Source organism: Hermetia illucens, chromosome 1 (assembly GCF_905115235.1).
Source record: "Hermetia illucens chromosome 1, iHerIll2.2.curated.20191125, whole genome shotgun sequence".
Lineage (NCBI taxonomy): Eukaryota > Metazoa > Arthropoda > Insecta > Diptera > Stratiomyidae > Hermetia > Hermetia illucens.
This window is the reverse complement of record NC_051849.1, coordinates 96089960-96104838: the sequence shown is the minus strand read 5'-3', so window position 1 is coordinate 96104838 and position 14879 is coordinate 96089960. Positions and strand designations below refer to the sequence as shown.

The following is a 14879-nucleotide window of genomic DNA, read 5'->3' as shown; positions in this document are numbered from 1 at the left end:
TGTCATCTAGGTACATCAAGTGTGTCAGTTCGTACTTAGCACGTAGGCCATACTTTATTGCAAAACCATGCCTTCTAGCATCATTCAGTAGCCATGAAAGGGGGTTCAGTGTCATACAAAACCAAAGGGGACTCAACGAATCCCCCTGGAAGATGCCCCTCCGTATACGGATGGGCTCTGAGGTATTAGTACCCTCAGATGTACACACCGATAAGGTGGTATGCTACCCTTCCATGACTGTCGCCAAACACTTTATTAGTTTTGGATCAATGCGATACAGATGTAGGATGTCGATTAGCCAGGTATGCGGAACGCTATCAAAAGCTTTGGAATAATCGATATAGCAACTGAAGAGGTTTCTTTGGCCTCTAGTTGCTTATCCTACAACTACCGAGTCGATAATGAGTTGCTCATTGCAACCCCTTGACCCAACTCGGGAGCCCTTCTGCTCCTCGGACAGAATGGTGTTGGTCTCGAGGTGCGCATTGATCCTTCCACTAATAATGGACGTGATGAATTTGTAGAGGGTTGGTAAGCAAGTGATCGGGCTTGTGTCTGCGGGGCCCTGCACCGTGTCCTTCTTAGGGATAAGGTAGGTAATCCCCGCAGTGAGGAAAGGTGGAAATTCCTCCGGCGACTCATGACCTCATTTATATTGCGTACCAACCGACTGTGTACGCTGTTAAATTTCTTATACCAGAAATTCTGCACCCGATCCAGACCTGGGCCCCTCCAGTTTTTCGAGCTGTTTATGGCTCGTCGAACTTCCTCTTCGGTAACATCCGCGAAATTCATGCCCGGTGTATTGACATGTCGGGTGCCTTCGGCGGTGATGCACTCAGCATGCTGGGCAGGTAACCCCCAAAGTCCACCCCAATACTCTTTCGCTTCCGTCACCGAGAACTGTATTGTCTAGGCGCTTTGTTGGGATTCGTTGAGAGATCTGAAATAACTCCGCTGTATATAGATTAACTTTATTTTATTAATATATATTCATTTTATGTATTGGATTAATATTCAAATATCTAACGTCAGGTGGATCATTAAAATAAACGCCTGCTAAGCGCCATGCCAACGCTTACGCGCTTTCACACCTTTTTGAACTCTTTCTGAATATCTTCAGTATTTTTTTGAAAATTTGGAATTTACTAGTAGTTTTCCATAATGTTTCGGTGAATAAAACTACTACATTGCTGGGAATTGTATGTTTTAGTCCTTCTTTCCCGTACAACTGCCCTTTGACCTTATCCATTTCTTTCTCCTTTCTACTTATCGCACTTAACTCCGTTTGGCTGATCCCAAGTTCCAATAAAGGAGGAGAGTTTGGAGCGTCGTACTTTGTACTATCCTCAATAAAGCAAAAATAAAATGCTGAGATCAGGTCAAAAGATAAATAAAGTACATTTGGAGAGTCCACTATGCTAAATCCTACCTTATTTCTCTTGGTGACAGGTCCCGCGACAGGCCGACCAGGAAAATGCATTCAATGTCGTTAAAAACAAAATGATCGTGTAGACATCCTAAGCCCCTAGGACGTTCATATCAGCCGACGAGACAGAACAGGTCCCGCTCTTGTCGAGAAATGGGCATGGGTTCTTGACGCATGGACGGCGTCGCGACGTAAGTAAATTAGTCCGACCACAACAAATACGTGTCTGCACTGTCACTTGAAAAACCGAGTAGCTTGCAAAGGCCTTTCTGAAAAGGTGCATTCATATTTGCGATCTACAAGAAACTCATTGGTGCGAAAACTGTGACAAAGAACGCGATCGAGGTACAAATGGCTATTAACGGGTTTCTGTGGTGCATTGAAGAAGTCCAACGATTTGATGACCGGCTGATGAAGCTCACTATTATATACCCTATATCATTATTGCGGGCGACATTAATGGTGATGTGAGTGAAAAGGTAGACGGAAAGAGTTGCCATGATGGACTAGTGTTTGAAGCACGTAATGGGGGTAGTGAGTTTATAGTTGATTGACACTCATGTCCTTGTGTCTGTGAATACATGATTTATCAAACGCTTTTCTCATTTTTCTACATTTTATAGTCTTCTTCTTTTTCTTCAGTCTTTGCCCCGTTCAAAAGCGGGGTCGGCTCGTCGTGATCGGTTTCGCCATTTGCCTGATCTGGGTGCAATCTCGAGGCTTTTAAATCCCCATCTAGCGTATCAAGCCACCGTTATCTAGGTCTGCCTTTTGGTCGTTTACCATCGATTTCGATGTTCAGATCAATCTTGGCAAGTGAATTCTCGTTTGCACGAATTGCGTGACCATACCATCGAAGACGCCTCGCTCGCAACTTTTCCACGATCGGTGCAACCCTATAACGATCGCGGATATTCTCATTTCGGATGAGATCTAAACGTGTGACGTCACTATTCCAACGTAGCATCTTCGTCTCCATTACCGCAAGACGCCGTTCATTGTCTGTTATAGTCGGCCAACACTCAGGACCATAGAGAGCGACTGACGGACGACATTCCGGTAAATTTTAGATTTGGGACGTTCGTTGATACATCGATCACAAAGGACACCAGTTGTGGAACGCCACTTCATCCAGGTTGCGTTAATGCGTGAAGCAATTTCATAACGCAATTCTCCATTGGCTGATAGCATTGACCCGAGGTATTTAAATCGCTCAGTTCTGGGCAGATCACTGTCGCTGACAGTGATTGTGCCTGTTTCATGGGGATCGGTCGTCAAAAATTCAGTTTTGTTTAAATTCAATCTGAGACCGTGTTGCTCGAGATCATTTTTGCTATCAGATGCTAGGAAAACATCATCTGCATAAAGCAGTGTGTGGGAACAATCAAATGCAAATCGACTATATTCTCATAAAACACCGACATTTTGCTACCGTCACTGATGGCAAAACCGTTCCGTACTCACCCGCCGCGTATTGAAAGAAGACGTGAGAAAAGAAGAAGAAATAGCCGTCCTTCTGCGATTACCAACCATTACGAATGTAGAAGAATCGTGGAACCAAGTTAAAAATACGATTCACAAAGCAGCCAATTCGACCCTCAGAGTCACGAAGCCTGGTAAACGGTTCATCAACCGGAATACTTGGCTTGCATGAAAAGAAACGCCTCTACCAATAGTTTCTAGACAATAAAACGCTGGCCAATTGGCAAATTTACAAGATGCCAACTGGGAAGGCACTGCCGACATTTGGAGCAATTCCTCCTGTCAGTGCGACTAAAGTTGAGGAAGCAATTAAATGAATAAAAGCGAAAACAGCAACAGAATCTATCGACATTGCATGTGAGCTCTGAAAAGCGAAGAGCTGGGACCCAACACCATGACTCAGTGAGTTCTTCAATCAAGTTATTCAGGAAGGTAGAGCACCATCTGACTGGCAGGAAAGCACCACAGTTCCAATATAGAGAAAGTCGGGAAACCGAAAGCAGGACGCATCAAATATGAAAGATTTTGTGTTCACCTTATGTGAGAAATTTCCTTGTCATGGTGTAGCACACCTTGATCACACCCGAAATGAGAATATCCGCGATCGATATAGGATTCCCAGGGTAGAGTCTTCGATGCCATAACGAAAATTCACTTGCCAAGATTTTTGTGAACATCGAAAACGGTGGGGAACGACCAAAAGGCATGTCACAACAGCGGTGGATTGATACGCTGAATGGTAGTTTGGAAACCTTGCGACTGTATCCAGTTCAGGCAAAAGGGAGAACGATGAGCCAACCTCGCTTGCGAACGCGGCAAAGGCTAAAGAAAAAGAAGAAGATAAAAGCGTAAATTTCAGGCCTATTTTTGGGAATTAATTGCAAAGCAACCATTGAAGATAATCTTATTTGTTCAATTTGTACATGTTTTGACTTTTACAAAATGTTTTTGAGAAATACCCATCGTTTTTCTTATGTCCTTGTCGAAATATAATGGGCAACTTTGTGGCACCATTTTATCTATCCGAAATAAAAAAAAAATATATTTCTTATTACTAAGTGTTTTGTGAGCTATTTTCCCGAATAGGATTTTAGAATTTCGAAATTTTAACGAAAATATACATCATTTTATAAAAAGATTGTTTTTCGCAGACAAATCAAACTTTTCAAAAACTGGCTCGGGAACACATAGGGAGATGTTCACTGAATAATTGAAAAAAAAAGTTGATTGATTGCGATGAATGTTTCTGGTAGAAGTAATACCACAATATTTAAAAAGTCAACTTTCGGGAAAACGGTTTTAAGGATAAAGTTGGATATAAAGCATGACTACGGAAACTTACGATTTAATAGAAAGAGAGTTCCTCTTCCTCATTAAGACTCTGTTCTGGGGAATTTTCATCTCTCTATTGAATCCGGGCCCTTTTTGTAGCGTCACTGATCTTACACTCGGAACATTCTATGCGTTTCTCGTTTCCCGAAGTAATCCCAACACGTCCATGACTTGCAAAATGGACAAAAATCATTCGTTGAAGATCATTACTGCTAAGTGGGTAGTAATTTCAACCACCTGTTTACCCGATTGCAAGGTTTTGGATCCAAAATCCAAATACAGCTTGGGGTCCCTTGGGTCTCGACCTGGCGCCACTTGATGAGCGGAGCGGTTGCGTGCCACTAAGCGCTCGAAACGACCGCAGGTGTTCATATCCTCCCTCCAAAATACCCATGAAGGAACGTGCTTTTCACGAAATCCTTTCTATGGCGTATTCTTAACATCATCTACTTTCAAAATATGTGAAAAAAATCGATTTGCTCAAACCATGACGGTAGAAGACCACCTAAGTATCTGAAGCTCCCCTAGCTTCCAACAGCGACAGTTTAGTGCGGTTTCTTGCAACTTGATAACTCATTTTCTGAAAAATCTTTGTTTTAGTGGAAGTATGCGCTGCATTTTCAACGTTTCGAATTTTCTGAAAGATTCATCGATTTTCAATGACTTTCTTGTATTCTAGACCCATACACTACTACTGACAGACGCATCAACGCCTATCGAAGTTCCAAACAGTGCATTGAAACAAAGCCTTGCAAGTAGGCTTTGTAAAATTCTTAAATATGGTAGTTATGGAGATTCTATATTGGAACGTCCACTAAAAGCTGTATTACATCTTTTATTAATCAAAACACTAAAATAAATACATATATGGATTTTATTTATAAAGTTGAACATAATTTAAAACCTTTAAAATATATCATAATCGGTCTTTATCATTTAATGTTACAGAATTTAGTTGCTGTAGAAGAACTAATGAATTTGCAAAAAATTCATACCATGATCTTTATAATTTTTTATCACTTATTATTGATGACACCACTAGGGCAGCGCGAATAAAAACGGAGCAAAAGCAATAAAATACCCAAAATTATAGATCCGTCTCTATAGCTTTTTCTTATCTAAAACCATTTGCTCATGTTGCATTATAACTTAAGGATTAGGATTATTCATTTGACGATCTCTTATTATTTCGAATAGTTTTTTCTCGCAGTGTTTTTTCTGCTGATGGGGTGCGGATTCGTCCAAAAGATGTCGCTTGCCATTCACTAAGGCATTTATCTTTTGCAGATCCTGAAAAGAAGGTTTATACAACTCATCTATAAATTACAAAAATAATTTTTCTCTTACTTTTCCAGGACTTTTGTTGATCTCATATGTAATGCCACCTGGTGAATGTGGAATATCCTTCTTATCTAGAGTTTGAACGTAGAACTGACAATTTGGAATTTGTTTAGGTGACTGCAGCCGATCTGGTGGATGTGGCGACAACAAGTGATTCTCCTATTTATAAATACAAAATATCAAAGAATATGAAACCTGTGAACTAACTGCTATTATTGGTAGAAAGAACTTACTTTTTTAGATTTGTCAGCATAACTTAAAGCAAATGGCGATACGCTTTTTACGTAGACTGTGTTATAGAACTGAATTATATCACCATAACGGGGCCTTCCATCCACGACATCTAAGAGAACTTGTCGATACATCGAACTTGTCGTTTTGAGTTGCTGCCTGCAGGTTTGCATAATGCCCGTGAAATTTGTGCCGGGTATATCCTTTACCTACAGATATATTCCGAAAGGAAAATCTAATTCGATTTGAATTACTATAATACAAGCGTGTCTATACCTTAATTAGAACATATATTGTACACATGATGATTTGATCCAAATGGCGGTCGCGCATTATTTCAGTTTTTGTCATAATGCAATATTCAAATATGGTCCAAATTGAATCTAGGAGATCGCTGTCTTTCATATCTAGTCCTTGGTATAGTTTTGACATTCGTTTATAAGCTAATTCATAGAACTGAAAGAAAGAGGGGATACAAAAAAGTTTAAATCATGAGAACGTGCCACAACTCGTTGATATTGATTGAATATCAATACAGGTCAAAATCGAAGAAAAGTGGAAAAATAGCTGCAAGGAGAATGTTGGTTTCGACTGTATGCTGATATGCCGCCCCTGCAATTTCTTGTGTATTATGGTGCAGTTTCAGCTTTCAGACTACAAACCAAAAGATCCGCTTTCGTTTTATTGGTTTGAGTGACTCCAAATGTGTTCATCGAAGCTTTTCCAGATCACTCAACGAATCCCAAAAGCTTTCAGAGCGGAAGCAAAACAATATTAGGGTAGACGTTCCGGATCACCTACCGAGCATGATGAGTGCATTATCGGTAAAGGCACCCGTCATGTCATATTACGGAAGAGAAGATTCGACGAGTCACAAAAAGGCTGGAGGGATTGGATCGGATGGAAAGTTCCTAGTATAAAAAGATCACCAGGATATATGGTTTGATGGCACACCAACCTGATGTGGCGGTGCCAATTACATCCAGATACTTGTCTGGAATCAGAAATTTTAATTACCGTTCTTATTTGCCAACCCTCGATAGCTTATTTGCCAACCCTCTACAAATCCATAACTTCCATTATTAGCAATAAGATTAATGCGAGACACACGTTTTTCCAAAGGAACGTAAGGGCTGCTGTCAAGTTAGATCAAATGGTTTCAAAGAGCAACTCATCTAGAGCAAAACAATCTGTTTAGTTGTTATACCGATTACGGAGGAGCATCTTCCAAGGAGATTCATTAAGTCCTCTCTGATTTCTATGGCACTGAAGCCCTTTTCATGACTACTGAATGATCATAGAGGGAATGCTTTTGCAATCAAATATGATGTACGAGTACATGATAAGTACCAACTGACACACTTGACGTATTTAGCCGTTATCAAGTTGCATACTGGTACTGATCTTGGCAGTCTGACAAGTTCAGTCCTAATTCTGCAGTGCAGTGACTTTACTTAACTTGAAGGATCTTTGTTTCCTGTTTACTCCTTGATGAAGTTTAAGGCATTTCCTTCCCTCATATTTACACAGGGAGTAGGCTTCAAGGTCATTGGTCCAAGGAAAACGCACTTTGAACCAATGGGTAAGCATACCTACGCCATAGAAAAAAGTGTCTCCTTCAACCTCGAAAGAAACTATAGGGGGCAACACATTGGTATTCTAACCGACTCAACAAATTCAAGTCAGAAAAACCTAAAAATTGTACGGATCCAGCAGAGACTGTTATTTTGATAAATCAATACTCATCAAAAATTTTAATCCACGAAAATTTAAGTGACTCGCTTTATGCGTGGAATTTCCACCAAATTTCGTTCGGATCGGTTCAGCCGTTTTGGAGAAAAGTACATGTCTGTCTGACAGGGAGTAGATTTTAATAAGGTTTTGTTTAACACAAAACCTTAAAGAAAAGATGTATACTCAGACGACTCATCTTATTTGGTGATTGAAACGTTTGCAGAAATTAAATTATAATATTTAATGAATCTCACAGTAAAGCGTTTTTTACTTTATTTAAAAGATTTGTTCAACATCTGAACGTTTGAAACATGAGGAGTGCAATATATTAAGGTTGATTGCAAATGGTACTGTGACGACTTACAACAAAGAAATTAGACACGTTTAAATTTGGTTTATCAATTTTCATGCAAGGATTCGCATGTTTAAACTCTTTATTACATTTGTCTTATAAATTGCTTGTTAAAAAATGGCGGGTAACATCTTCTACTGGTAGAACTTATCAAAGAAAGGAAACAACAAATCCAAATCGACTTTAGAAAAAATCTATGTTGCTTGGTTGATATTCTGAAGCCCAGATTTGGCAATACCAATGAAGGAAGCACCAGTCGAAGGTTTTTCTATGACCCAATAATTGCGTCCGAGATATTAAGTATTGGTCAACATGTCATATATCATTTTAAAATTATAACTGTATCTTCTGGCCAGAAAATTGACTGCAAAGTTCTCTGAGTACACCATGGACACTGCTAAACTATGTGTTCACTTGTATCCCTGGTATCCGATGACGCCAATAGTGGACAAAATTCTTGTTTATGATGCGATTGTGATTCAAAAGGCTTTACTACCAATTAGTCAATTTTCCGAAGAAGCAGCAAAAGCAAAAAATAAACATTTCCGTTTGCATCGCGCTAATTTTTGCAAGAAAACACTCAATAACTTCCTGCAACTTAGAAGTGATAAATAGATTACTTCTTATATCGGATCCTCTTTTGATGGGAATGAGGATTTCCCAGGAAGAAATCAACGCCTTTGTCGAGAGAAACTTAAGCGATGCTGCTTTCTGCGAACCCTTTTCTAGTTATAGTGATGATGCTGAATATGATGATGCTGAATATGATGATACTGAGTATAACGATGATGATAATGATCTTAATGATTTATCAGACAAAGATTATTCAGGATGACTATTTGTAACAACTCTTAGTTATTAATTATAACTAACGACCTAATATTATTAATATGTAAAATTTTAATATATATTTCAATGTTTGTGAAATATTCTTATGTAATATGTTTGTAATATGATATACATAAAAACGTTTTTGTCAAGTAAAATATGTTGAATAATTTTGGCCAGCTAAATTGACCAAATACCCCACTGTGCGCCGGCCCTGTTTCGGTTTAGACTGTCGCTCGGGAGTATCTCTGCGTTTTGGATGCTCAGACAAAGATATCCGCTTTCTGTTATATAATATCTACAGTTAACAGAATATTCATTTTTATGATGTTAACGCTAAATTACATTTATTTTGTCCATTATAAGGGTTTTTAGTTTCTATTGGCCTAATCGAAATAAGGTCGATGTCACTTGTTTCGCCATTTTCTGAATCACTATCTCTTAAGGGGAATACAGAAGCTGGATCCCGAATTATCATATCGCTGCCTTCATTTTCATCACCACTGTGACGACGATAAGATAAATCATCAACATCAACGGCGCAACAACCGGTATTCGGTCTAGGCCTGCCTTAGTAAGGAACTCCAGACTCCCCCGTTTTCCGCCGAGATCCACCATATCCCTAAAAGTTGTCTAACGTCCTGAACTACGACATTGCTCCATCTCAGGCAGGGTTTGTCTCGTCTTCTTTTTCTACCATAGATAGTCCCCGGATAGCTGAGTGGTTAGAGCGCAAGGCTGTCGTACGGAAGGTCGCGGTTCAAATCTGACTGGTGGCAGCGGAGTTTGTATCGTGATTTGACGTCGGATACCAGTCGACTCAGCTGTGAATGAGTACCTGAGTCAAATCAGGGTAATAATCTCGGCCGAGCGCAATGCTCACCACATTGCCTCCTAGTGTACCGTTACGGTCTTGAATGAAGTGCTCTAACACACTTCAAGGCCCTGATCCAACATGGATTGTTGCGCCAACGATTATTATTATTAGATAGTGCCCTTCTAGCCCCCACCGTAACCTATTGAGCCGCATTTTTTGCATAACCAGACAGTCGTAGTATCGCTCATAGATTTCGTCGTTTTGTAGGCTACAGCCATCCACATTTAGGGGGCACAAATTCTTCGGAGAATTCTTCTCTCGAACGCGGCTAAGAGGGCAACTTTTCTTGCTAAAAACCCAGGTCTCCGAGGAATACATAAGGACTGGCAAGATCATAGCCTTGTAGAGTAAGAGCTTTGACCATGAGACGTTTCGAGCCAAACAGTTTTTGTAAGTTAAAATAGGATCTGTTAGCTGCCAACAACCGTGCGCGGATTTCATCGTCATAGCTGTTATCGGTTGTGATTTTCGACTCTAGATAGGAGAAGGTTTCAACGGTTTCAAAGTTGTAGTTTCCTATCTTTATTGTTTTCGTTTGATGTTGTTCGTTCTATGGTTTTTGGCGCTGACGCTGCAACCATATACTTCGTCTTGCCTTCATTAATGTGCAGCCCGGAATATCGCGCTGTCTGCTCGATCTGGCTGAAGGTAGACTGTACATCTCGAGTTGTTCTTCCCATAATGTCGATATCATCAACGTAGGGCAGTAGTTGAGTGGACTTAAGGCGATCATCCCGTGTATCGAATCCGCGGAATCGAATTTTTTTTGGCATCAATTGTATCTAGATATAGTGTAGAATATATGGATTTTTGGATATTCGGAGTCGGTCGGAAATTAGTGTTAAACACGTAATAAGTCACTTGCTAGATTTATGTCGATCGCCGTAATAAAGCGCGTATTTATCGGTAAGAATGACCTTCGAATGACTTCGCTAAAAGGATAAGAATTGAAGCCAAGGCTGTACATATGTTTCTTGGCAAAACCCAAGGTTTATAGACTAGGTATAACAGATCAATGGTCTATCGGGCTGGAAAAATTATTACGCATGCATATTACGATATTATGATAGTAAATATGTGGCGCAGGAGGATTCGCGGCATTCGAATTATGCCGCGAGTTGGCGGCAGAGTGACGGAAGAAAAAACAATTGCCTTCTTCTGCCTCCAGCTTTTACCGCGGTCAGACGTGTGTTTTTCCTCGTTATAATAGAAGGTTGTAATATAAAATTTCTTTGAAAAACGAGTGTATTCCAATTTGAATTGCGAGTTGTTGAAACTTACGTTTAAGTTATAAAACGTATTTACAAAAGTTTGAAAAGAAGCAAGTCAAATGAACAAGTTATATGCTAAATTTTGAGGCGTTTATTCTGTGTGACAGCTATTCAAGAGGACGATTACAGGGGCACTTTTCGAGGCCCTTTTAGCTTAGTACTCGGTTTGGTTGTGTGATTGTGGATGTCTTACAGTTTCCTTTCAAAGTATAAGCAACGTGATAGTTTCTAGGAACATCTTGAATCGGAACTAAGTCATGAAACTACAAAGATATGATCAAAAATTCGTATTTGTATCTTTATTTAGTTCTTCACAAAAATTTTTTAAAAAAAGCGGAAAAAACAGCCTCCGCACGGGATGACCCCTTTAAAGAGGATGATGCCTCTCGCATTTACGTCTACGTCTCGAATCACTTTCTCCGAGGAAAAGGACGCCTGATAGGGCACTCCCTTGTCTTAGACCGTTTTTGATGTTGTATGTTCTCGGGAGTGATTCTGCTGCTTTTATCTGGCCTCGTACATTGGTAAGGGTCAGACTAGTCAGTCTTATCAATTTCTTCGGGATGCCGAATTCTGCCATGGCCGTGTACAGTTTTACCGTGGCTATGCTGTCATAGGCGGCTTTAAACTCGATGAAAAGATGATGCAACTGATGGCCATATTCCAACAGTTTTTCCATCGCTTGCCGCAAAGAGAACATCTGATCTGTGGCTGATTGGCCTGGGGTGAAGCCTCTTTGGTATGGGCCAATCATGTTCTGGCCGTATTAGGCTATCCGGCAGCAAGATAGCAGAGAATATCTTATAAATGATATTCAGCAACGTGATACCTCTAATGGTGGAAAGGTGGGAACTATGAACGCTCACGCATAGAGTAAGTTACATCGTTCTACATCGAATTTAAAGGGGAGGGGGTCCCCATACATGTACAAGGGGGAATTACATTTTTTCACCAAATATAGTCATGTAGGGTATCAAATGAAACATCTCTCTCTACCCAAATCTAAAAAAAATCAGGAAGGTGCCATTATATGGTGCCTAGGCTCCGAAATACCCTTCATACCGATATTTGTTTAAAAAAAAGTTATTAATAAATAATTCAATTATAAATGACCATAATTTTTAGTAATTGACTGTAAGACCCACCCTAAGCTTACCCTAGATGTACGCTTTAGCACAGAGCATGATCCTACCAAGTTTGGTGGAAATCGCAGTACTATTAACAAACTTATAATAGGTCAAAGTTGTCGCTTGTGTCCGGATAGCTGAGTGGCTAGAGCACTAAGCTGTCGTACGGAAGGTCGCGGTTCAAATCTCGAACTTGGCAGCTGAATTTATATCGTGATTTGACGTCGAATACCAGTCGATTCAGTTGTGAATGAGTACCTGAGTCAAATCAGGGTAATAATTTCGGGCGAGCGCAATGCTCACCACATTGACTCCTACAGGGTACTGTAATCCTGTAGTATACCGTTACGGTCTTGAATGAAGTGCTCTAACACACTTCAAGGCCCTGATCCAATTATGCAATTATTATAAAGTTATGGCTTGTGTGCAAATTCAAGACTTTGAATGGCAGCATCACCTGAAAGTGGATATTCTCACATAATACATGTGTACGTGCTAAGTACTAACATTTGTGCCAAATATTCACTGAAATGTTTTTGTAAAAGAAATACACAAGGCCTTTCATACCTGAAGCGTCTAGCTTCCGGTTTCCCGACTTGTTTTTTTTTGCTGATAAATAGTTTTAATAAAACACTCCAATATTATTTTGTTCGTTTTTTGCGAAAAGTAAATTTTTTGAAACTGTATGAAAACTCAGGAAATCAGCCAGGCGACTTCTAAACCGTGCTTGCAAAAGTAACAAGAACGAAGACTGGTTAAATTTCAGGAACTCACAACGTGAATATAAGAGACTCGTTAGGTGTTCGAAACGAGACTCCTTTAGAGCGTACTGTGAGGGACTGGAAGGCGAAAGAGAGACTTCAAGGCTGTGCAGAATCCTCAAAAGGGATGAGTCAGCCAAGTTGGATTCTCTTAGAAAACCCGACGGTACTTTCACGAGCTCCAGACTGGATCCAGTACAGACCCTCCTGGAAGTACACCACCCGGGGGAACGGGTGAGAGAAGTGGTAGGGGGAGGGTTGACGGTTCTTGCAACCCCTTCAACACGCAAGTGTTGCAAGGGGAACTGGATCACTGCGAAAGCGGTTGTTACCCATGAAAAGGTGAGAGCTGCCATACTGTCCTTTGAACATTTCAAAGCACCTGGCATGGATGGCATCTATCCGGCAATGCAAAAATAGGGTATGGAGCATTTAGAGCGACCTCTAAGAAATATTTTTCGAGGATGTCTTACTGTAGGCTACGTGCCTTCTTCTTGGCAACAGGTTAAGGTAGTTTTTATACCGAAACCTGGGAAAGATGACTATTCTAATCCAAAGAACTTCAGACAGATCAGCTTGACTTCATTCTTGCTGAAAGATTTGGAGAGACTGGTGGAGCGTCACATTCGGGGAAACGCACTTAAGTCGCACCCACTTAGTGAAAACCAACATGCTTACCAACGTGGAAAGTCCTGTGAGTCTGCTCTTCATTCTTTGGTCACAAAGATAGAGGACGCAACTTTGAATGGTGAGTACGCGATGGGGCTGTTCGTGGACATTGAAGGGGCTTTTGACTTTGTCATGCCGCCAGAGCGCATGGTGTCGATGATGCTTTAATTAAGTGGATCCATGCTATGCTAATGGAAAGACTGCTTTGCACTGAGGTAGAGGTCGATCACTACCTGACTACAGAAGCAACGAAGGGCTGCCCCCAAGGAGGTGTGCTTTCACCACTTCTGTGGAGTATGTTGATCGACTCATTACTATGCGAACTGCAAAATTTGCCAATACACGCTCAAGCTAATGCTGATGACGTGGCTGTACTTGCTGTTGATCGGGATCTTAGAACGGTGTGTAGGAATATACAACGTGCCGTTGAGTTGATAGACAGCTGGTGCCTCAGACATGGTCTGTCAGTTAATCCAAATAAAACCACAATGGTTTTATTCACAAAAAGGAGAAAACTGGATGGACTTTGCCTCCCTGAGATGAGGGGTACTACCCTTCAACTCTCCGAAGAAGTGAAATATCTGGGAGTCACTCTAAATAAAAAACTTCTTTGGAACAAACATGTAGAGGTAAAGATGAAATGAGCTCACACAGCTTATGGGCTGTGCAGACGGACCTTTGCCTCGTTGGGGACTCAGGCCTCGTGTGGTAATGTGGATATACGTTGCCATCATTAGGCCGATGTTCGTATATGCATCCGTAGTGTGGTGGGTTAAGGTGAGACAAAAAGGTTTTCACCGTAAACTAGCCGCACTGCAAAGAACTGTGTGTCTGGGTATCACTGGTGCCATGAGCACGGCATCTGGCGCAGCTCTGAATGCACTACCCAATTCGCAGTCCCTGGATATATTTATTCAAAGCACTGCAATGAGAGCAGCCCATAGACTAATTCGATTAGATCTATGGGAAAACAACGGATGTGGGGGGCACAGAGCATTGGAAGAGTTACTGGGAGGACTGAATCCAATTCTTACAATACCTTCCGATTCTCGTGTCCCCATACATCTGTTTGGTAGAAGATATGAAGTTACCTTGAAGCGTAGAGAGAACTGTGAAGACCCAGAGGAATGCGTGGCGGGATATACGGAAGTCTTCTACACCGATGGCTCAAAAACGGAAGAGGGTTCTGGAGCCGGAGTCTACTTCTCGAATAAAAACGAGAAGTGGGCTTTTCCTTTGGGACAATATGCAACGGTTTTTCAAGCCGAAGTTTATGCGATCCTAAGGGTGGCAAACTGGGTCATTGACGAGCGGTTGAAGGCCCGGCGCATCGCAATGTGCAGTGACAGTCAAGCTGCATTGAGGGCATTGAGCAGTCCTTTGATCACCTCGAAAATCGTTCAGGAATGCAGAAATCGTTTGAACTCTATGTCTAGGATTCAATA

The 14879-nt window shown here is 40.9% G+C and overlaps 1 protein-coding gene across 1 annotated transcript in view; it reads right to left on the bottom strand.

Moving 5' to 3' along the window:
- Window positions 1-5099: 5099 nt before the first annotated feature.
- Window positions 5100-14879, bottom strand: part of LOC119646538 (retinoblastoma family protein-like) — a 33423-nt gene continuing 23643 nt past the window's right edge. Inside the window, exons 12-15 of the mRNA XM_038047009.1 lie at window positions 6092-6271; window positions 5818-6024; window positions 5591-5743; window positions 5100-5533 (exon numbers count right to left, since the gene is read on the bottom strand). Coding sequence (XP_037902937.1) covers window positions 5393-5533; window positions 5591-5743; window positions 5818-6024; window positions 6092-6271 — 681 coding nt within the window. The 3' untranslated portion in view covers window positions 5100-5392. The remainder of the gene's footprint in view (window positions 5534-5590; window positions 5744-5817; window positions 6025-6091; window positions 6272-14879) is intronic.